Raw genomic sequence first — 25070 nt, forward strand, 5'->3', positions numbered from 1 at the left:
TCAAATGAAGCTTTAGGTGTTTTTTGTTTTTTTTTTTTTTTTGGTAAACCCCATTTGACATTTGTCTCCAATTAGAAAACTTTCCTTGACTAGAAAGAAGGCAAAAAGATTTCTTGACTGGTACATTCTTTCCTTACAAAAGGAGCATAGTTTGGGCCTACATGCTTTACCAGGTATCTTTATTCGTTACTTGATTTATTCAACATTTATTAAGCATCTACTATGGGCTAATTGTCGGGTGTCCAGATCTAAAACAATATAGCCTGTTTCTGGAGTTCATAATCTAATGAGAAGGCAGACAGACAGGAAACAGGATAAATTATGGTATATACTTTGATTGAGATAAGCCCAGGATGATTGAGGATCTGAAAAACCTTTTTGAAGAGATAGTTTCTGAGCTGAGTTTTGAAGATGAGTAGGAAATAACTGGGAGAAAATAAAAAGATCATTCTAGGCATGAATGCATTCTGAGAGGTGTGGAGATGTATAAGTGTGGGGCAAGTGGGGGAACTTCATGACTACAGGGAGCCGTGAGAAATAAGGTAGACAGTGGCCAGATCTTGAAGGATTCTAGTGAGTTTGGATTTTACCCCAAAGGCAACAGGGATTCACTGAAAAACTTTAAGCAGGGGTTTAACACGATCCAATTTGTAATTTATCAAGATCACTCTGGTAGTAGGGTAGGCTATATACCAGTGTTGAGTACCTTTCTGAACATTATCTTGTCATTTAATCCTCACAACTGTCCTGTCCTGCAAGATAAATATTATTGCCATTTTTCAGAGTAGCAAGCTGAGATTGAAGGTAATTTGTCCAAAGTCATCCAGTTTATAAATGAATGAGCTGGAATTTGACTCCCAGGTAGGTCTGATTCAAGAGCCCATTTTCACGGACTCGGAAGATAATGTCCTCTGCTCACTTGTAGCTTTCTAGGCCCCAAGAGCTTTTATTAGCAATTAGTTAGTTGAGAGTGAAGAACTAGTTTGCAGGAATTACTTCTGCTTGTCCTTCTACCCTTTTATATAAACAGAGCTTGTTTTAGCATTAGAGGATAGGGTCGTCTTTGGGCGTCCTAAGGTTGTAGGTTTATCAGCAGAGGGACCTGAAGACAAGTGGGCATCATTTCCTGTCTCCCTTCTTTAGTTTCCCAGAGGTAGTGTGATGCTTTGGCAACAATAGGGTGATGGAACAAAGTGCTTTTCAATAAACTGTTCCCTGTTTTTGATCTAGTATTTTTGACCCAAGCTAGTCTTGAGTGTTCGGAGAACATTAACCTCTGAATTTTTAAGGCCCATTAACAGTGCTTAGCAAATAATCACTCAATTTTGTTGATTTTAATTGAACTTCTTGTGAAAATTTCCACCTTGCTTTAGGTAGAATTTATCTTGTTCAATACCCCTGTAACTTTTTCTAAGTAACACCAGGAGGCACTGTTCCCTCAATAATTCTTGTTATGACACCAAAACTTTTGGGCAGCCTTGGGGAAGCCCTAGCAATAGCTACTCTCATTTTATATCACACAGCCCTGGAGATTCAGAAGAGTGAGATTGGGGAGGCAGTTCTTGTTGGAAGCTGATGGGCTCTAATAGTTTTTTCTTTCAAAAGAATACAGTAAAGAACACTTGTATAATGATATTATAATTGAAAGTAATGGGTGAAGAAAACCTAGCTATTCTAGGCAAATTCCTCTAATTAGAGAGCTGCAATTTAAAAAGAGGCAACAGGGGCTTCCCAGGTGGTGCAGTGGTTAAGAATCCGCCTGCCAATGCAGGGGACACGGGTTCAAGCCCTGGTCCGGGAAGATCCCACATGCCGCAGAACAACTAAGCCCGTGCACCACAAATACTGAGCCCGCGCTCTAGGGCCCATGAGCCACACTACTGAGCCCGTGTGTCACAACTAGTGAAGCCTGCACGCCTAGAGCCCATGCTCCACAACAAGAGAAGCCACCGCAATGAGAAGCCCACGGACTGCAATGAAGAGTAGCCCCCACTCGCCACGGCTAGAGAAAGCCCGCACGCAGCAGTGAAGGCCCAATGCAGCCAAAAAAATAAAATAATAAAATAAATTATAAATAAATAAAAAGAGGCAACAGTGTTTAGAGTGGAATGAATCTTGGTTGGCCATGGGGAGAACAATTTATTAATAATTATGCTTCAAGGTATATTATTAAAAGAAGAAGAATGCCATCCCAGGGAAATCCCTGTACCTGAGGAAGCTTTATAGGGAAAAAGTTAGAGCCAGTGGACACCGGTGAGGATGTAGGCGGATACTATTTCAGGCTTGTGTGTGTGTCTATGAGGTCACACAGTCATAATTTTTGTTTGTTACTCATTCTTGTCATAGTTTTTATTTAATTCTTTTTGAATGAGTAACTCATGCAAAAGGCAAACACTTCAAATAGCATTTAAGGGTATGTAGGGAAGAAATAGGTCTTCTTTCTACTCCCTTTCCACTCCCTCATTTTCCTTCTCTAAAGCAATTACTGCTGTCAGCTTCTTGTGAATTCTCAAGGAAAGCCACATATATATGTGTGTGTATATGTATGTATATATACATATATATATCAGTGTGTGTATATATCAGTATATATGAATATACTTCTATTGTCAAATGCATATCTAGATATATGTATTTTCACAAATGGCAGCATTCTGTTCACAGTGTTCAGTACCTTGCTTTTTTCACTTAGTTTTAGAACATAGAAATCATTCACAGCAATACATTTAGAAGACCTGCCTTAATATTTTTTAATGGCAACATAGCATTTTGATGAATGAGTTTATCAACGTGTATTTAATTGCTCTGCTGCTAGTAGACACTTAAATTGTTTCCATTCTTTTGTTTTTATATGTAGTGAATATCCTGCATTTACTTTTTTTTTTTTTTTTTGCGGTACGCGGGCCTCTCACTGCTGTGGCCTCTCCTGTTGCGGAGCACAGACTCCGGACGCGCAGGCTCAGCGGCCATGGCTCACGGGCCCAGCCGCTCCGCGGCATGTGGGATCTTCCCAGACCAGGGCATGAACCCGCGTCCCCTGCATCGGCAGGCAGATTCTCAACCACTGCGCCACCAGGGAAGCCCTGCATTTACTTTTTCTATGTGTAAATGTGTGAGTAAATTCTTAGAAGGGGAATAGCTGAATCAAGGAGTATTTGCATCTTTGATCTCGCTAACGTAATGTTGTGCTGTCTTCCAGAGAGAGAGACTGTGCAGCTTGACTCCTCCAAGTCATGTCGGAGAGTAGGAGAGTACCTATTTCCCCACACTCCCTACCACATTCACATTAATAATGTAATACTTTTTTTTTTTTTTTTTTTGCAGTACGTGGGCCTCTCACTGTTGTGGCCTCTCCCGTTGCAGAGTACAGGCTCCAGATGCGCAGGCTCAGCAGCCATGGCTCATGGGCCCAGCCACTCCGCGGCATGTGGGATCTTCCCAGACCGGGGCACGAACCCGTGTCCCCTGCATCAGCAGGCGGACTCTCAGCCACTGCGCCACCAGGGAAGCCCAATAATGTAATACTTTCTATGTCTCTGAAGGATATTATGGAATATACAAAGCTTTCTAACACTAAGCCCATTTCCACTTCTGGCCAACTTCTCTTCATCACCCCCTCCTCCTTCCCACTGTCTATACTTCCTAGTATCTAATGTAATTCTTTTTTGTTGTTATTCTTATCTTTTTTTTCTAGTGTAATTCTTTATATTCCATATTTTGAGTTTCAAATTTGTCACCTCTTTGGCCAGATTATGATTCCCAGGAGTCACATCTGAAGGTTTTTTTGGTGGTAGAAGGAGCACAGGCAGACCTGAATTTGTAACTCAGCCCCATCACTTTGACTACTTGTATTAACTTGGATAAGTTACTGAATTTTTATGAGACTCAGTTTCTTCATCTGTAAAATGGTGATACCAATCCTGACCTTACCACAGAGACGTGAGGATTAAATAAGAGAACATGTGTAATATTACTTAACCTTAGCATTATAGTGGGCCTGTGAGAGCAACTAGTCCAACTCCATAATTTATCTTCTTAAAAAAAGACAAGGGGCTTTCCTGGGGGCTCAGTGGTTAAAAATCTGCCTGCCAATGCAGGGGACATGGCGATCGAGCCATTGTCCGGGAAGATCCCACATGCTGCAGAGCACCTGAGCCCGTGCACCACAACTACCGAGCCTGCGCTCTAGAGCCTGCGAGCCACAACTACTGAAGCCCACGCGCCTAGAGCCCGTGCTCCGCAACAAGAGAAACCATCGCAATGAGAAGCCTGCGCACCACAACAAAGAGTAGCCCTTGCTCGCCACAACTAGAAAAAGCCCGCGTGCAGCAACGAAGACCCAATGCAGCCAAAAATAAATAAATAAAATAAATTTATTTTAAAAATAAATAAATAAAATAAAAATAAAAAAGACAAGGACCATGAGAGTACTTGGGGTTAAGCCATTTTCACATCTAGGTGCTATGAGAGCCTAGGCTAGAATCTTGGTCTCCTAATTCCCAATCTACTATTCTTTTCATTATATTCAAACATGATACGTTTCATCTTGGGATTGGTAACTGCCATCCTGCTCTTCTGCCTATGACTTATGAACATTTCTATGGGAAATCTGAAGATGCTGGGGAAAATTATAAATAGCTTTTCCTCTGGAGAAGATTGGCGACTCCTGTTCTGTATCCAGCACACTTCCTGACTTCCTTAACTGTTGTGATCTCTTTGAGGGCAGAAGCCTCACAGGGTCAGAGCGTGTATTCAGCACCCAGTAGGTATTTGTTGAATTGATTTATTGAACTGCATCTTTTCATATGTTGCTGTCTGTAAATGAAGGGGAGGGAGTGTCCCAGCCTCCTAAAGCACTTCAAGATTTTTCTTTGTAGTGTCTGTGGATTTGCTTTGAAATCTGTTGCTTCAGCCACAATGTTTTATTCTAATTAATTGATCTAAGTTAGGGTTCAACTAAATTTGAAATGAGTTATACCCCTATAAGTCAGAGTGGTGTAACCCAATCCTATGAAATTATTTGAGAAGTTGAAATATTTAAGGATAAAAAGCTTTTAAAAAGTGCTCTATAGACATTGGAGTCCTATCAATAATTTCAATAATTACCACATTTAATTAGGCATAGCATTGATTAAAAACTGTTTCTCATCATGTTTCATGCTGTTATCACTACTGTTACCACTACTCAAAGGAATTGCTGTGAAAGTAGCCCCCAGAGAAAGGTTGGTTATTAACTCTAGGAATTTCTGTTATTTGAGTGCTGCCAGCAAATGGATGGTGATGCTGCTTGGTTAGCAGTGGCAATTATTTTCAATTCAACTCACCAAACACTGGCTTGCTTTCATACAAGTATTCACCTATTTTTCCTCCTGATCTCCCTTGAGAAGGAGCAAACTTAAAACAATTCCTAAGAAAGAGAGTTGAGTCTAGAGCAGATACATTTTCCAGAAGCAGAGCTTCTGTCACAGTCTGAACAGTACTTGCTGGAGGTTTAATTTTATACTAAGGACTGAGCTGGGAGACAGTTCTAGGTTGGGATGTGCTATGTGACAGAAAGAAGTGACGGGTGTCTATAGCTGGACCTGATTGCCGGCCTTCCACTCTGCACTGTTACCCTGCGTTTCTTGGGTCCTAGTGCTGGTGCAAAAGCTGCTGCCACTAAACCCTAACCTCCCGCAACCCTAACACACACCCAGTGTCTTCTCCTCTACTCTATCTTTAGAGAAAAAGAGTCATTTCCTGTTAGTTTGAGCCACAATACACCTGAAATCTTTAGTAATAAGTTGTACTAGAAAATTAATGGAAATGAAAACATACAACTCTGAAGAGTCCAGACTTCTGATCCTGATCCAGATGAGTCTGGCTTGCACATCTTATGGGCCACTTTAGTACCTTTTCCTCACTTCAAGCCTCTGTGGGGCTTCTTGTCTAAAAGCTACCCTTTTTAGGTCTAGGGTACAGGTTGGCATACTATGGCCAACAGGCCAAACCTGGCTTGCTGCTTATTTTTGTAAAGTTATACTGGAACCCAGCCACCCTCATTTATTACATGTTTTCTATGACTGCTTTCTTGCCACAACAGCAGAGTTGAATATTGTGACAGGGACTATATGGGCCACAGGGCTGAAAATGTTGACTCTCTGGCCCTTACAGAAAGTTTGCTGACCTCTGATCTAGGGCGTTTCTTCTCACTGCCTCCTTTAGTTCATCTCCTTGGGGGAAGGGAAAGGAACTTTCATAATATCCCCCAGCCACAAATTATCGATTTTAGCTAATTTTTTTGATGGCTAATGGACACCTTGTATAGGTGAATGGAATGGTTATTCTATATAGCTATGCATTATCATGTGAGAACATCACTCTAGCTGCGCTGCAGTGTAGCCATGCTTACATCCTTCTTACCTCTGGTTAAGAGCAAGCTGTGTGGAGGGGTGGTTTATTCCTTCCTAGGCTGGTCTCTTGGTGACTGGCTTGCTTCTAGTACAACAGTGACCTTAGACTTTGCTGCATTTGTGGGAACAGATGGAAACTCTGGCCTCATTCTGGGCTATCATCAGCCCTGAAATGGTTCATAATTGGTGTCTGGGTCTGATTTCCCTTTCACAGTTCTATACTTTCTGTTGATATTTGTCTTCTATTACACTCCAGCGAGCATACTCTGTTTTAGTTGCACCTACTTGCTTGGAGGTTACTTGGATCTTCTGCTTTCATCTCAGTTTTTGCTGAGAGTTGAGTCCACACTTACCTCTTATCACCTATATCACATCTTTCTCTCTCTCTTTTTTTTTTTTTGCGGTACGTGGGCCTCTTACTGTTGTGGCCTCCCCCGCTGTGGAGCACAGGCTCTGGACGCGCAGGCTCAGCGGCCATGGCTCACGGGCCCAGCCGCTCTGCAGCATGTGGGATCTTCCCGGACCAGGGCACGAACCCGTGTCCCCTGCATCGGCAGGTGGACTCTCAACCACTGCACCACCAGGGAAGCCCACATCCTTCTCTAAATCACAGCTCTAGGTTATCTACTCATACATGTTCTCCTTTATTCTTCCCATCCTTTTATCTGTGCCACAAAGAAAATCCTTGAACCTCTTTCATATACTTATTTATTATATTTGTGTTTACATTCATGTAAATGGATTGCTTGACTATGAAAATACAAGTTCCTGTGAAAACATTTGTTTTTCAGTATTTTTTCCTGGTACCTTATACACTGTTAGGGAGTACTTTATGTTTATCTGTTGGCTAATTGGTATCTCTTCCATGGAAGGTCTCCCAACATTTGATTCGTCCTCTGATGGGCATGAGTCTGGCACTGCAGTGCCAGGTGAGGGACCTAGCAACATTGCTTCGTATGAAAGATCTAGAGATCCAGGACTACCAGGAGAGTGGGGCTACGCTGAGCCGAGGTGAGAGGACATTGTTTGAGGAGTTGGGTCGGGAGTGGTACAGACAGTCGAAGAGGCTTAGCAAAGGGGGAGACTCATTTGCATTAGGGAGGTGCTTTCCCGAGGGTGGGTGCTGGGTGCTGACCAGGACTGGAGACTAGATGACACTTCTTTTGCGTCAAGTACCTGGCTGGGGCCCAAGTATCCAATCGAAGCTGTAACTGAGTCCAGACATGCCCTAGGCAATGCATGAGGGAAAAATGACTTGGGACTTTAGGAAGCTGCATAGCTGCGACCTCAGAATAAAAATTCAATTTCACCTGTCTTTGTGGTGGGAAAACCTTCTAGAGCGCATGCTGCCACTGAACCTGTCATTTATTGCTAATCACCCTTTGCTCCTCCCGTTTGTCCTCTTCTCCCACTGGACTAGGTGTCTCTGGGTGTTGCATCTTTATCCTCTTTCCCAAGAAGTCCTGGGCTCTGTTCCCTTTCCATCTCACAGGTAGGAAACTCATTCTAAGACTCATATTTCTTTTCTGCCTCCCTTCTTGTTACAGATCGGTTGAAGACAGAGCCATTTGAAGAGAATTCCTTCTTGGAACAATTTATGGTAGAGGTAGAGTATTTGTTATTTCCTTTCTCCTCGTGCAGCTTTGCTTTACTTCCTCTCTCCAGGTGCCTGAGTGGTGACTTGCATTTTGGGTGTTAGGTTTGCTTGCATTGTTGGAGAGCCCTTTCTGTGGAAAAGTTACCTATGGAAAGTCTGATAAAGCTTAAGATGTACCTGGGGAAGATGGGGAGAAGTAGGGGGAAAGATGTAAAAGGCAAAAGTGAGCTGATTAACATTTGTAAAACATCTCTGCTAAGGTACCTAGGGATTTTGTTTGGAATTCTCTTGGAAACCTTGGTTGACCAGTTACTAAATTTTTGCTTGCTGAGATCTGATCCCAGGTCTGGATTGTGGAGCGGGGGGGCTAGTCATTATTACTTGTCTGGGCCCCTTCGACATCCCACAGTAGAGGAAGGTGAAAAGCACAGGGCTACCATTTGGGGACTGTCTTGTGGGCACAGTAGGCTGTGGAAAATCACAGTGTTTATACAAGGGGACTGGCAAAGGAATGAATGGGGAGTAGATAATTGTGGCCTGTCAGAAGCTCCTGCCTAGGTTTCCCTTCTAAGGATTGAGCTTGGCCAAAAGAAACATCTATTAAATGCCAAGCAGGGGTAATATTAATAGTAGTGACCTTTGATAATCCCAGTCAATATTGATCTTTTTCTCTAACTCTTCTGAGACTTGTTGGTTGTACAGTTAGTACCCTAGTATTATTGCACTATTTTCTAATTATACGTGTTACCCAGGTTGGTACTTTATTGTGTAAGTAAATAATGCTGTTATAATATTGTGTTATGTATAGATTATTTATATTTCTGTCTTGTCTTCTAGGCTAATTTGTAAGCTTGTTGTGGGCAGGGACTGTGACTCCTACTTCTTTTGAACCTGAAATTAGTGCTTTTCACAGGGCTGAGCAAAAAGCAGGTGATTTGGAACCTTCTGTTCTGCCTTTGTCCATTGACTGAGCAGTAAACTCATGATGCTTGAGGTCTTAACATTGAGAACAAAACATGTGAGTTGAGCGCTCAGTCCATCTACTGAAGCAGTTGTAATTCTGGAGGAGAAGGAAAGCATGTGTTGCTAAGTCCTGAAGCAGAATAGGTTTCAGGTCTTCATGGGGAAAGAGAGATCATTAAACCTAAACTTGTGACAGAGAGAGATTTCCTAGGCCATTTTTCTCTCAGATAGCTTTCTCTCAGAGGTTTGGGTATTAAGGAGGTTAATGTAGGCTGGGATGGCATACTAGTTTCCTACCTCAGCCCCTTAGTCAAACAATGAGAGGCTTATTCTTAGCTCAGCAGGGAGGTCCCTTCCTGATCTAGTGCCTGCATACGTATCCAGCTTGGTTTCTCAACATTTTTCTCTGTGTATTTTATGCTTCAGCCATGCAGAATGGCTTTGAATTACCAAAAATGCTGTTTTCTCTAGCCTTTGTGTCTTTGCACACATTGTTCCTTTATCTAGAATGCCCAGTGCCCTGGTCTTATCTACCTTGTAAACTTCTATTAATCTTTCAAGTGTCAGCTTCAGCTTCTTTGGGAGACCTTTCCGGACTGTCCTTGTAAAGATAATCCTTCTTTCCTGCTACTATAGTGCCTTGGTTCATGCCTCTATTTTACTAGTTATAACTTTGTCATGATGCTGTTTGTACGTCTGCAAGACTATCTTTTTCCACTGATCTATGGACTCTTTGAGGGCAAGGACCACGTTGAATGTGTTTCTATGTTCGCAGCACCAAACATAGTGCTTAGAAGTAATAGGTTCTCAATGAGTTTGTGGGTGAATATGTTGATTAACCTACACTGGAGGGATTTTATGAAAATTGTGGCGGTGTGGGCTGTGGATGTAGTATTGCTTGTTAGACCCATATTTGGGATCTTCAGTTATTCTCCTGATTTATTTTGCGGCTTTGGATAGATCACTTCTCTCAGATCCTCTATTTTCTCATTTGTAGAACTGAAGTCTCATTTCTTTCATGCTCCTGGGGTGGAGGAACACTGCAGAACTGAATGAGAAAGCATATGGAATACAGGCGCTAGCCCAGGAAGGGGATTGGTGTTTGCAACCAACTACCTCAAGAACTCTGGTCCTCTAGGTTCTGGGTGGATCACATCCAAACTGCATAGACTTGTAGAATTTTATTATATCTGGAAAGGATCTGGACGATAGATAGTTGTAGCTTTCCATTTCATAGATTAAGAAATTGAGCCTCAGAGAGGTTAAGTGACTCGCCTAAGGTCATATGGTGGTAGCTGTATGTTTCGGACCATCCACACTTCTTGACTCGTAGTCTAGGATTATCCCTATTTTGTTTTGCTACTTTTACTGGTCGTACACACAAATTAGAGGAGAGTCAAGGGCTAGGATAATGTAGAATTCTTTTGACCTCTGGGATCACTGCCCTGTCCTCGGAATGTCCTGCAGAACTGCTAGAACTGAAAGGTTTCCTACCGGGACTGCAGCATTTCTTATGGCCAGTGCATCTTTTCAGTTACTCTGCTTGCCTGGGGTCCTACAAACAGGACACAGAAGGGTCACGGGGTCACCCAAGACTGAGATGAAAGGATGTGCCATCAAAATAAGCAACATAGGAAGATAAACAAACCAGGGACAGAGAGCTCGGGATGAAGGTGCAGGGGGGCCAGGGCTGATGTCAGAGGGCCATGCGGTCAGTGCCTGGGGTCTGTTTTTCCTGCTTCTCGTTAGGACTATTGCTAGGCAAGAGGCCATCGAGATAGGGCACAGGAGGCAGTAGGATGGGAGGTTTCTAGGATACTAAGGCCAGGAAGAATATTTAAGGATCGAACAGGGGTTGCTTCTCCATATTTAGTCCTTTTGTTTTTCCTCTCCCCTTAGGAGCCTGATTTTCATTTCCAGGGAGCCCAAGGGGGCCAATCGATGGTGGCCTAACTAGAGGGGGATTCCTGGCAGTGCCCATGCAAGTCAGGCCTGGCCCTATTCTCACAGAAGGCAACATCCCCATGTAGAGCATTTCCTAGGACTAGGGGCTAGGAATAGAAGACCAGTCAAGGAATTGGGGGCTATTACTACATGCCAGTATGAACAGTGTTAAAGAGGAAGTTTAGGATGAGTGGGCTGGCATGGCCCACGCTCAGCAGGGTCCACTGGAGGGAGTTCCTTCCCCTGGCAGCATCCGTGCCTCCCTCTCTTCATCTGGTTGCCATCAGGCTGTACGGCTGCTGGCGTGCTCTTTATTTATTTATCCCAGTGTAATGGGGTGAGGAGGGAGCTGGCCTAAGGCTGGCATTCCGAGGCCATGCCACGAGCCACAGGCGGTTTGCATGGGTGTGTGAGTCACTGGGGCTGCATGCTGCTCAAACCAGACGCGGCTGGGCTCAGGGACAGCAGGCAGCCCAAAATAGAGCCCCGCCCTCTGCAGCTGGCAACCCCTGGCTGGGAATCAGCCCTGTACACCGAAACCTGGGCAGTTGCGTGAAGTTGGCTTCCTCGGGGAGGGAGGCCTTAGCAGAGATAGAGATTTTTGCAGTTCTCTCCTTCTCTATCTTCAGAGGAGAATATTCAGCATAGCAGTCACTCCCGTTACTGCTTTCTGAATGCCTTGTAAGACTTAAAGAATCTGTTCCGTGTAATATCTTAACCAATTTCTATCATACAGTTATAGTTCTACAACTATAGTTCACATTGATTTGACTCAGCATCCTAAATGTAGCCATGGCCTTTGTGTCCTGTCTAGTTTTAGTTAGTATTTTCATCCCCTGTCTGGTTGCAGCCTGATTCTAGAGCAGAGACTTCAAGCTATGAAGATATTCATTGCTGTTCTTATGAAGCTGGAGCTTATATCAAAGACACCTGGGGAAGATGCAGAGTTCTTTAACCTGAAAATTGCTATCCTGTTAAGTTCACAGACAGCTTCTACTTGGTTTCCTTGGCTGGCTCTCCATCCTTTCCCTTTAGTGTTACCCAGGATTGGGTCCTCCATCCTCCCACGCTTCACTCTCTTTCTCTCTGGGTGATCTCATCCAGAACCCAGTTCCAGCTATCACTGAGTACCAGTTTTATATCTCCACTATGTTTCAGGCCCATATTTCTTTCTGCATATTTGACATTCCCACCTGGATGTCCCAAATGCAATACCCTAAACGTGTCCAAAATTAATCATCTACTCCCCCCAAACCCAGTTTTCTTCTATATTCCTTATCTTGGAGAATTGTACCATTATCCATTCAGTTTCTAAGCTAGAAACTTGGGAGTTATCCCCTTTTCTCTTTGTCCTTACTCCAGAGCCTATAACTTATTAACCCTTTTTTGAATCTGCTCTTCTCTATTCCGGCTTCCATTGCTTTAGATTAGCCATTCCCCACCCCGTTTCTGGTTTGACTATGCCACAGCTTCCTAACTTGTCTACATTTTCCTCCAGTTGAACTTGAAGTTACGTCAGAGTGATCTCTTTTTTTTTTTTTTTTTTTTTATACACAATGTATTTATTTATTTATTTATTTATTTATGGCTGTGTTGGGTCTTCATTTCTGTGCATGGGCTTTCTCTAGTTGTGGCAAGTGGGGGTCACTCTTCATCGCGGTGCGCAGGCCTCTCACTATTGCGGCCTCTGTTGTTGCGGAGCACAGGCTCCAGACGCGCAGGCTCAGTAATTGTGGCTCACAGGCCCAGTTGCTCCATGGCATGTGGGATCTTCCCAGACCAGGGCTCGAACCTGTGTCGTCTGCATTGGCAGGCAGATTCTCAACCACTGCGCCACCAGGGAAGCCCCAGAGTGATCTCTTTAAAACAGGAACATGATGATGTCACTCTCTCGCTTCAATTCCTTAAGTGGTTCCCAACAGGCTGCAGGGTAAAGTTCAAACTCCTTGCACGCCACACAAGATGGTTCATGATTTGATCCTGCTGACCTCTTCAGCCTGACCTTCTGTCACTCCCCAGTAGCACCCCACCCTTTCATCATGTTCAAGTATTGACAGCTTCCTGCCTGTACGTCTCATGATCCATTTGCCTGGTGTTCTCTTGTCCTCATGCCAAACTCCTGTTCAATTTTCCCAACTCTGCACTGGTGTCATCCCTTTTGTGAGTCTTCCATGACAGTTTTTCCTTTTCTCAGTCTGCTCTCCTTCCTCCAGGGATAAGTACACTACACTGCTAGCCCCACAGCCCCCTGTACTTACCACTGCTGTAGAATTTGACATCAGGGAGGATGTGGAAATGAAAAGAAGGGTAGGGAGACAGAGGACAATCGAGTTGGCTAATCCTTTCCCATTTAGGTTTTTCCTTTATAATGCTTGTCAGTTCCTTCTCCTCAATATACTTTCTTAACATGGCTTCCACAGAGCAATACTCTCCTGTTTCTCCCCATCTTATTGGTTGTTCCTTCTCAGAATCTTTTGCTGGTTCTTGTCCCTTAACCTCCTAATGTTGGAGTGCCTTAGGACTCAGTCCGTGATGCTCTGATCTTTTTTTCACTCGTTTAGTGATCTCATCTAGTCCCATGGCTTTAAATATCATCTTGTTGATGAATCCCAAGTTTAATCTTAATTCTAGACCTTGCCCCTAACTTCAGACTGCCTCCTCAACATTTTTACATGGAAGTCTAATGGCATCTCAAATTCAACATGTCCAAAACTGAACTCCTAATCCTAACCCCCAAATTTGCTTTTCTAAAAGCCCCCTCCCATGTTGATGGAAACTTCATCCATTTACTTGCTAGGGCCAAAAACCTTGGAGTCATCCTTGACTTCTGTCCTTTCACATCCTACATCCAGTTTATCAGCCTCTTGGCTCTACCTTCAAAGTACACCTGTAATTTCACCTCTGCTGCTACCACTCTTGTCTGAGCCACCATCGTCTCTTACCCACATTTTTGCATTAACCTCTTTATTAGTATCCCTCTTGCTACTTCTCCTCCCTTCTGGGCCCATTACCAACAAAGTGATCTTATTAAAACAAAAATCACATCGTGATACTCCCCCGCTCAAAGCTGGCTTCACATTTCATTTATAGAGTAAAACCCAAAGACCTTATGATGGCCTACAAAATCCTACATGATCTGGATCTTATTACCTTTCTGACCTCATCTGCTCCCTCTCCCCCCACTCCCACTCCACTGCAGCCACACTGGCCTCTTGCTGGTCTTCTGATACTCTAAGCATCACCTCCTTTAGGCCTTTACACCGCCTATTATTCCTTCTGCCTGGAATGCTCTTTCTTCAGATATTTGTATGGCCAAATCCCTCCCTTCTTTTCTGTCTGTATTAGTTATCTATTGCTGTATAACAGATTACTCCAAAACTTAGTGGCTTAAAACAATAAACATTTATTATCTCACATGGTTTTGAAGGTCGGGAATCTAGAAGCGGCTAGCTGGGTGATTCTGGCTCAGAGTTTCCCTTGAAACCGCAAGTCAGGATCTCGGCTGGAAAGGCAGTCATCATAAGGGGCTGGAGAATTCACTTCCAAGCTCTCTCATGTGACTGTTGGCAGGAGGTGCCATTTCATTGCTACATAGCCTCTCCATAAGGCCGCTCACATGACACGGCCCTGGCTTCCTCCAGAGCCAATAATCCGAGAGGCTGAGAGACCAAGACCAAGACCAAGATGGGAGCTGCAGTCTCTTTATAACTTAATCTCAGAAGTGACACCTTATCACCATCTTGTTATATTCTCTTCGTTAGAAGTGAGTCACTAAGTCCAGGCCACACTCCAGGAAAAGGGTAATTAAGCTCCACCTCTTAAGGGGAGGCATGTCAAGAAATGTGCCGGCATATCTACATGGACTACAATCATGTCTCTGTTCAGATGTCACCTTCTCAGTAGGTTTACCCTAATTATCCTATTTAAGATTGTAAGCCACATCCCTGCCCCTCTGCACCTGGCACTCCCATTTCACTGTACCATGCCCTACTTTTTATTTTTTTGCTGTAGCACTTATCTTCCATATTACCATCAAATTTACTTATTTTATCGTGCTTATGGTTTATGGTCTGTCTTCCCCCTGCCCGAATGTATAAACTCAATGAGGACAAGGACGTGTGTTTTGCGTGCTGGTCTATCCAAGTGCCTAAAGCAGTGCCTCCACACACAGTTGGCCCTCAGGAAGTATTTGTTGATGGATGAAGGAATCATATCTTCCCGTTCTTCCTTATTTTTACTGTCTTATGAATAGGCCATGAAACCATCACCTGTTGGTAGCCTGAGACTTAGACAGCCCTACTGTAAATAGATGAGTAGCCTAAGGAGAAGACCACTGTCAGATTGCCATTCTACTACCTGCCTTGTTTCTTTGACACTTAGTTTACTGGGAGACAGTCCCAATTTGGGGATGAAGTATAAACCTTGAATCTTTTATTGCTGAGAGATCCTAGAACCTCTGTTTTTAGAGCCAGTTAAGAAATTAAATATCTCAAAAACCAAAGGAATAAGAACCTGACAAAATCCTGGAAAGAACATTAGTCATAGAACCCAAAGTAAGTTATTAAGTTTCTTCCTTCCTCAGTCTTTCCTCTCTCTGGGCTCTACTTCCAAGGCTGGAAGGGCTGCTCCTCTGCCATATATCTGTTTTTCAATATGTAGAGGAAGACATAGCATTCAGAGGATGTTTTTTTCAGTTTTCGCCATGGGCGTCATAAAGAAGGATAAGTCTAGATGCATGAGAACATCCTCCACACGATTGTGTGTGTCAGTCCTCTGATCTCGCGAGACTTGCAGCTAGTTCATCCTTACAGTATTCAGTGTTGTGCGTATGTATTATGAGCATAAATGGCAATATTGCCATCAAAGAGCTTGCTGTACTTAATGAATGGCTACAGGGGCCACAGTAGTGGAGTGATTGGGAAAAGCTTCCTGTAAAAGCATGACTTGAACTGGACTTTAGTCTTTCTTTCAGATTTTGCTAGGGAACTATGTGGAAGGCATTTTAGGTGAGAAACACATGGGCAAAGGATGTAAAATAAGAAGAAGAGTGGGTGAGGATTAGTAGAAAATAAAGTTAGCAAAATAATAACTTGAGGCTAGGTTGTGGGGAGGCCTTAAATGCTGGCCTGGAAGATTGGTGCTTTGTTCTGAAGGTAAATGTTTTTTAGCTCTTTTCTGCCTGTAATCCATTTATTTGCCTGTTTCAGTCCAGTTATTAACATCTATCATTACATGCAGTGATTTTCAAACAGCGGCACGTCTCCTAGGAGGGAGATGGGGCGCTTCTTTCTTGCAGTTAATTACTGTTATAGAGAGTGGGAAACCATTGGAAGTTTTGACTGGAGAAGTGACATATGAAAGTGATCTTTTAGGAAGATTAGGCTGTCAGTGCTTTGCCTATGTGATCTGAAGAATAGTGGTGCCATTGACAGACTGGAAAAATCATGGGTGGGGCTCAATTAAATCTAATCTTGGGCATATAAAGGAATGGTTTTCCTTATTTAAAACACAAGTCCACCAGTATTTGAGGTCTGGAATGAAAATCTCCAGGGAGGAAGGGATGGCTGCACATGTTTCTCAACCATATTTCTTCTGAATTTTGCCTTCTCTTTGGGGTTTTCTCACTGGGATTCCTGTAGTCACCACTGAGCCCTGCTACCAGGGGTCACCACTTCTCTCTTTTTGCCCCAAGAATGTATAAAAAGGCTTCTTTCTTTATTTTCCTTTTACAAAGCTCTATAAGGGCTTATACTTTCAAAAGAAAATTTATTAAAAGTCTGAGGGGAAAAAAAACCACCAAAAATCTGTGGGAAAACAAAAAGGAAATCAATGGAGAGAATACAAATGGGTTAAAATTACTCATTTCCAAAAGTTGGGCTTTCTGATTCTGAGAATCCCAGTAGTAAAGGGCTTTATCACATTTAAATTCTCTTATCCTAAAACGCTCAAAACCAGGTATTACAAACTCAGATGACTACAGCGGGTAGGTATATAAGAGAAACATGTATCTGGCTGGATAAAAGACAACAGAGTTTGTAGGGGCCTGTGGAAAACTAAATCCTGCATGTCTAGATACATCTAGACCCAGATTGGCTAACACAGTTTAACAGACACTGCCGCAGGGGCTGTGCACTTTATTTCATCCAAAGGAAGTTAGCAACTCTTCTAAAATGAAAACTATTTTTCTTTTTTTCTGTTTAGCTTCACCAAATCCACTGCTAGTCTCTCATTTGGTTTCAGTCTCTGGTCTGAGAAATCCACTTAGTTGAGAATTGAGTAGTGAGGCAGTGATAACTGATACCTTATTTCTGGCAAATATCGAATCCTTTTAGGTCTAACCTATAAGCTTCACATACCTCTGGAACATTTTGCCACAATTCACACAGTTGAGTCTCCCTCGTCGTCCCCTAGTAGAGGAGGGGTTTCATAAAAGCCCATTCATTCCGGTGTGACCACTTAACGATGCCTTAGCTTATTAAAAAAAAAAAAAGCCTTATATATAATTAGAGTTAATTTAAAAACATAAGATGAAAATCTTTTTCAGTACATGTTGGATTTAAATTGATTATAGGACATACAAGTGGGAATGTTCAGGAAAGAGTTAAAAAAATAGGATTGAAGCTTAGGTTGAAAAAGGACCTCTAGAAATAGAATTGGGAATGTTCTACAAAGGAGCAGCATTTGAAGGCATGAGAATGGAAGCATCTTTTGCTGGGAACAGCATAGAGAAAAGAACAGAAGTCCAATGATTGAGATTTGGGGAACAATCATAATTGGAAGGTAGTAGGAGCCAGTGAAGGAAACGTGAGATAGGAAGAGAATCTGGATAGAGGAGTAAATTAGCTAAGAAAGGGGAACTAGCAGTTATCAAGTACATACTGCTCGTGTGTTAGATACAGCAGTAGGTGCTTCAGCTAAGTTATAACTTTTAATCCTTACAACAAACCTATGAGGTTGGTGATATTATTCTCATTTTAAATATAAAGAAGCAGGGGCTCAAGGGCTAGGTAATTTGCCTCGGGTCACTTCAGGTCACAGAATTTGTCTCTATTCAAATCCCATGCTCTTCCCATCACCAGGGAGGGTCATCCACCATGCCACGTGCTGGATAGAGACTAGACTGACTGCCCGAGGAAAGATCACCACCAGGCAGTTTGGAATCTTGGGCAATATCAGCAGATTATAGGCAGCTAAAGAAGGGCCGATTGATAAGGCAATGGAGGCAGTAAGTGTAGAACTCTCATCGGGAAGTTTCACAATGAAAAGGAAATGAGAGCTAGCTGGAGAGCTAGAAGTGGTCCAGCAAAACTCCCCTTTAAAGAAGAGAAGACACATATGTGTTTGAAAACAAAGAAGCCACTGGAGAAGGAGAAACTTACGGTGGTGAAGAGAAAATGACAGTGTGAAAGCAAGGACCTACGGAGTGGAGCAAAGCGAGGGGATAGGCCTTCCTCTGGGATTTGTGGGTGGCATGAAGGCACAGGCGATATTTTGAAGATAGATGACTCGATTTCTGTCTATTTTCCTCTTCTTTCCCCAGGGGATGTAGCCTTTTCATCCAGGAATTTTGCAGTTCTTTCCAAGGGCATTTAATTCTCCTTACTTAAAAAGAGAATCAGATGGTTCCGTGACGTTTCTGTTATGCTAGAAATAGTGAAACGGACAGAAGTCAAGGTATAAGCTATATTCTTTCCCTCTTCTGAGATCCCACAATGCTTTGTATCTTTCCTGTGTCTCTTATCACTTTGGCCTTGTATATAAGAATTTCTGTACTTATCGCCCCTGTTAGGTGATAAATTCCATCAGGGCAAAACTGTCTTGCTCATTTTGTTTCCTCTTCTGAACCTACCGCAGTAGTAGGAGGTACACAATAATGAGTGCTTGTAGCTCAAAGGTCTTGGCATTGGAGAAGTTTCTCACATTGGTAAATGTCTCTGGTTATAGAAAGGAAGAGAGAAAACAAAAGTATCCAACGACTTACCTTTAAGCTTTGCCTGATCTATTGACTTTATATAGCCTTATACCTAAAGTGGTCTCTTATGATGGCCTTCGCTTGTGGGTGAAACCTGTTTTGGATAATGAGCCACAGTGAAACATGAGAGGGAGTCTGAGTCCTGTAGGTTGGCAGCTCAGCTGTCCAATGTTTAGGGAACAAGACAGCAGGATTCGTGGGCATCCTTGTTATCTCCCATAAGGGAATTGTCGAAGGGGAAATTGCCCCGGAGTCTCAGGAAGCATTTTTTTCATTCTGTGTGGGTGATCTTTAGTCTATTTGTTTTTTTATTTGGAAATTTAAACTCTGTGTGGACAGTACTTATTAAGCACCAGTGAAATATTAAACATCGTGGAGTCATACTGAGAAGTTAAAACATGGTTTCTGCCCTTGAAAGATGGACTTTTTTTTTTTTTTGCGGTACACGGGCCTTTCACTGTTGTGGCCTCTCCCGTTGCGGAGCACAGGCTCCGGACGCGCAGGCTCAGCGGCCATGGCTCAACGGGCCCAGCCGCTCCGCGGCATGTGGGATCTTCCCGGACTGGGGCACGAACCCGGATCCCCTGCATCGGCAGGCAGACTCTCCACCACTGCGCCACCAGGGAAGCCCTCAGCCCCATCATTCTGTGTTACCTAGAGCATCTACTCTTTCCTTGACCCCCTGAAGAGACCGCCTTTGACTCTCAACCACTGCGCCGCCAGGGAAGCCCCCGAAAGATGGACTTTTGAAGAGAGAGATTAGACCATGTTTACACATATGCAAAGAATATTCTAAATACATAAAATGTATGTTGTCTGAGAGGAGGAAGAAATAGATTCATTTGGATGGGATCTGGGGTTCATACCAGGCTAGTCTGGGTAAGGTACTTCTGGAAGAGGTGAATCTTGAGCTACAAGTTCAGAGGGATTTTGTACGGTGAATAGCTGCCGAAGGAAAGACACGTCTAGGGATTTTATTCATTTATACAATCTGAGAGGCTCTCCCTAAGTGTGGTGGTTTGAGGGAATCCTTCAAAAGCTCTTTGGCATCTGTTACTCTTACCCTTGAAGCCTAAGCAGTTCTGATGCTGTACATTGTCTTCTTCGAATATTTATTCCAAAGAACTCCTTCCAACTTGGTGTGAGTGAAGCTAGGAATGAAGAGGAGCTTTGAGACAAGGATGATGATACTGCTCGGTGTAAAGAAGGAATAGTCAATGAGCATCTTAGCATTTAGTTTTCTGTAGTACCCGGCAGCCGGGGAAGAGCAGAGTGAAACTGCTGAATTTAGTGGGTACCTAAGGAGATGCAAGTCTCAAGCAGAATATCCCCCCCAATTTGGGGTCACTTCTGATACTGAGATAAATAAGAATCAATATAAAGTAGATGAGATTAGCTACCTACAGAAGTAATCCACCCAGCTGTTTGTAAATATATTGCTTATGAGATGAGGTTATAGATCTCAAGGGCCTAGGCTAGTACCTTAAGAAGGAAATTATGGCATCTCAGATGTCTTGTTCAGAAGATTAGAGCCATAGCGTTTTAAGAGCTGGAAGGGACTTTATCAATCTAAGGATATATCAAGCCTCTTTGTTCTACTTATGAGGAAATTAGGGCCTACAAAGGTAAAAGAACTCTTACGTAGAATAATAGTGGTAGATTTTGGCACCAGGACCCAGAATTTAGCACCAGGACCCAGGGCTCTGAACTTCCAGCCCAGTGTTCTTCCATCATGTCCCATTGCCTTGCCGCATGTTACACAGCTACACCTGGAACTTTCTGTGGGCAGGAGGCAAGACTGAGACCCATCTATGAGCAATAGGGAGACTCGTAACTATCTCGTAACTTCATTTTTTTTTTTTTTTTTGCGGTACACGGGCCTCTCCCGTTGCGGAGCACAGGCTCCGGACGCACAGGCTCAGCGGCCATGGCTCACGGGCCCAGCCGTTCCGCGGCATGTGGGATCTTCCCGGACCGGGGCACGAACCTGTGTCCCCTGCGTCGGCAGGCAGACTCTCAAACCACTGCGACACCAGGGAAGCCCCGTAACTTCATTTTGAGATAGGGAAGTGGTCCATGGCTAGAGAACTCTGCCCCAAGTACCGCTTCATTTCTTACCCCATATCCCTTTCTTCCAACTCTTTGTCTTGCACATCTCTTGGCTCTTACAAGCAATTTGAGAAAAACTGTTATATAGTTAATTATATAGTTAATTCATGAGGTCTGAGGAGATGTACTAACAGAGGAGCAGAGTTGTATAGAATTTAGGAAAAGAAAAGCCAAGGAGTAACAATTGATTAATTTGTCTAGCACAGTGCCAAAGCAATGCTAGAGTAGAATGAGGATGAATGGCTAGTTTTTTCTGCAGTGTATATGAACTATCACATAAAGTCATTTGCTGTGTTTGCCTTTTTTCTGTGTTTAGCAAGTAGCACTCTCAGTGTTTATTCAGCATCCCAGGAAAAATCAGCTGAAGATATATCAGTCACTGGAATAGTATAGCCCTCATCTTGTAAACTAATAAATTGGTACTTTAATTTCTAAATTGGTCTCTTATGATTTTAGTTAGCATCAGTTAATCCTCTAGAGTCTGATTATCCCTAAACTAACCAATGGAAACCAAGTTAAAGACTCTGGACCTTTGGTGATGCCAACAAAGTAGAGACTCCCCATGAGATGCTGCTTCGGCAACCACTCAGGGTGTCTCAATCCATGTATCTATTTCCCTCCCCCAACATTTCTTATTGAAAACTGTCAATAGTAGGGGCTCATCTGACTCTCTCTTGGAGGATCAAGGTGATTTTAAATGCATCACAGATCAGTCCTCGGAGAGTGGGTATTGGATGCCGTGCCTTTTGTTCAGTGCAGTAAATGTACACACGGCCCCTTTTGTCAAACCTAACGTGTACAGTAAGAAATCCTCCCATCAATTTTGGGGCTTTGCCCAGCTGGAGAAGCCCTTTGGTGAAGGGAGGTATGAAGTTCTAACTGGAAGGGGGGGGTCTCTCTCAGCGCTCTCTTAACTCACAGCGTTCTTTTCTTTGACTTCATTCCCCCATGGAGGAGGGAAATATCGGTGCCCCTTTGACTCTCTTTGTTCCATTTTAGAAAATTTAGTGTCAGAGAACTTCCCGGAGTTTTGTTTCCCTGGTCTAGTGAGCCCTGATATCTCAGAAGTTCGAGCATTGTTTCTGGCTGTACTGATCTGGTCAGAACCGCCTGGATCAACTAGCAATCAGCTGACACACAGACCAATAGCTCCTCTCTCTTGAATCAAATGGCCATTGTACTAACCTCATATCGAGGCTCAGAATGTCAGTTTCCAGCTTGTCCTCATATATAAATATAGGTCTCTCTAGATATAAAAAGTGAGAGAGTCTGTAAGTTGCTTTTTTTTTTTCTATACCCCCTTTCATGGGGAAGGCTAATGAGATGCATATCATTAAAGACCCGATGTTTTGTGGGATGGAGCCTTTTAAACTGGATGTGCCTGGCTTAGTCATGGCAAATATTTACCAAAAAAAAAAAAAAAAAAAAAAAAGGGACATACCATATAAAATTAGAGTTCTGAAAATAGTACTGAGAGAGGGAAAAAAAAAAAAAAAAAAAAAAAAAAAAAACCAGGACAGAAAATACAGGCCAGTCTGTTTGGGGAAAAGGGAAAAAGATAAAATGAGAGAAACCTCGCAGTAAAAACAGCATCTTGGTAAACAGACTATAAAAAAAATTGTGACCTGCTTTCTGGCAGCCCTGGTGGCTGTCGAGCGGGTGAAGGTGGCGAAGCTGGCGTCTGTGTGGACACACGGTGCCCGGGGCGCACGGCTCCCCTGGCCGCGCAGGGCGTTAAATTTAGCCACATAATGATGGGCCTGAGGACAGCCTCTTGTTGACCACACCATAATTACTGCTTCGCTTTATGAATTTTATTTTGCTTATTCTGTTTCCTCCTTCTTTGGCATGAAGGAGGCCTGGAGTGGGGGGAGTCCCGCCGCCACACCCCTCCTCTTACTGGACAAATGAGTCTTCATAGAAACTTGGACTCTTGAGCCAGCAGGGTAAAGAGTAAGCTCCCTTGATTAATCCGAAGGGCAGGAAGGTTTCCTGGTCCCCAAGGCTCTTGATTGATCATAGTAAAGTCATAAATAGGACTTGCCAGCCCTACTTCTCAGTGCTCTTGGAGAAAATGTTCCGAAGTCTTTGGTCTTAGAAGGTGCTCTCCTGTGAGTCTGAGAGGTTGATGCTCTTACTCTGTTTATACCCCAAGAGCTAGACTCCCAGGTGGTGTCAGATGTTTGGGTCTTGGGTCCTCACTCCCTAGCTAGCTACTAGAAGTTTAGTTTTGACAACATTCTGCATCATGAAGAGGTGCATTGTTTTATATATGTTAGTCTTGGTGATAACTGGGTTCTTGAATCTGAGAACCTAATATAATTAAGTGACTATTCAGATAACTTAAAAATGCTTGTTCAGAACATTTTGTTGAAAGTTCAAATATTGTTCTTCTTGGGCACTTGTATAGGTGCTGATTTTCTTGGTTTTAGAGTTAAAATAGCATAGTTTGCTAGAGCATACCATGACCTTTGTCAGAGTGGTGCTCTGAGGCTTAGCTTTACCTACAACTCTAGGGAAGGATGCCCTTGGTCTCAGACCAAAAGTACCATATTGGGGAGAGAAAGTAGGCTGTAGAAAGGGCATCGAAAGAGTCATATGGTGTAGGTACTGGGTCATTGGGGGTGAAGTTCTTGAGTGGTGACCTAGGCTGGCAGCTCCCTATGGCCCCACAGTGGCCCTCCAACTGAGGAAGTGGTGGAAAAGGAAAAGCAAACAGGGGTTGTGGTCAGGGTACTGGCTTGTCTCTCACTGGCCAGGACTGTCCTGTTTGTGTGTCAGGAGTGGTTGGGCTCCTCCCGAAGCCGGGCAAGAACGTGTCAAGGAGAGGCTTCTTGCAGCTCTTGTTTTCCCAAAACAAAGGAAACTCCTTGCATTGCTGGAAGTCGCGTGCTTGGATGCTGAGTTTGTTATTGCCTGATAACCTGGCCACCAACTCCTGCCCTCCTCTTCACCCCACACAGCCAGTGGCTTAGTGGGAGCAGCTTCCTGTTCCTCATCCTCAGCAGCAGATTCGCTCTCTTGTACCCAGAAGGTGGGGGGAGGAGGAGAGCTAGCCCTCCTACCCCAAGACCGCTCCTATTCTCTTCCCATGGAACCTTCTAGAACAGTGCTTTTCAAAGTAATCTGACACATGGTCTTACTGTGCATAACTCATATGCAGCAGGTGCCACATGTGACAAGTCCAATAATACTCAAACTGGTTTATACCCTGTTCATTGAGATGAGTCCTCTGAACATGTGTTTGGATGTCAATGGCAATATCAGGTTGCTATAAAAGTTTTCAAATGCTTACACTTGATTTCTGTACTTACCTTATGTGTGGGCTGGTAACAAGGAGTCCATGGACCAGGACCAGTTTGTTGATAACACTCTGGGTAGCATTATTCTAGAACCTTAAGACGTAGTGAGTTTGAGCTATTCCTTATTGGACATAGAGGTCCCGCCCTAAACCTGTTCAATGGGGGATGAATCTAAAAATAAATTCTTAAGGAAATTTCAGGCAGTAAGGAATAATCTGATCTCAACTGCCAAGTCATGCCAAAGAGCTCTGACACTCAGGTGGAAGGCTGGGCTAGAGGATTAAAGGTTTCTTTCCCAGTGCCAAGGTTCTACAATTCTAAGGTTAAATGGTGAGGCCGAGAGATAAAGTTAATGACCATGAGGATTTTCCCTTAGGGTATTGATTCTAAGCCTTAAACTGTGGCTCTAGGTGACTTAATGAGGTAAAGAAAGAAAAGGAGGGGATGTTTTTCATACAGTTCATTTGCTAGTCTGTCATTATCATCCAGTTATGAGGTCTTTCTTATACAGATCGATCATGTGTTTGGGCAGCATTATCTTAGCCTTCTGTTAGGAGGCCACAAAATTGTTTCTACAGGTTGAAAGATCTAGGATTGAGGAGAAAAGTAAATATTGGCAGAGTTGGTGGAATTCAAGTAAGAGATAAGAAATGGCCCTTGGGTTAGAAATGTGGACTATTGCCTGGGTTACCCGACAGCCCTCACTGGAGAGTGGGGGGTGATACTCAAGAAAGGACAAGAAACCAGATGGAAGCTCCTGATTAAAGTAAATCTGGTCACGTGTTCCTGCT

The 25070-nt window shown here is 43.3% G+C and overlaps 1 protein-coding gene across 1 annotated transcript in view; it reads left to right on the forward strand.

The window, feature by feature from the left end:
- Window positions 1–25070, forward strand: part of NHEJ1 (non-homologous end joining factor 1) — a 77587-nt gene that overhangs the window by 3929 nt on the left and 48588 nt on the right. Inside the window, exons 4-5 of the mRNA XM_007445834.1 lie at window positions 7265–7403; window positions 7940–7998. Coding sequence (XP_007445896.1) covers window positions 7265–7403; window positions 7940–7998 — 198 coding nt within the window. The remainder of the gene's footprint in view (window positions 1–7264; window positions 7404–7939; window positions 7999–25070) is intronic.

This window comes from Lipotes vexillifer, unplaced genomic scaffold (genome assembly GCF_000442215.2).
Source record: "Lipotes vexillifer unplaced genomic scaffold, Lipotes_vexillifer_v1.1 scaffold965, whole genome shotgun sequence".
NCBI lineage: Eukaryota > Metazoa > Chordata > Mammalia > Artiodactyla > Lipotidae > Lipotes > Lipotes vexillifer.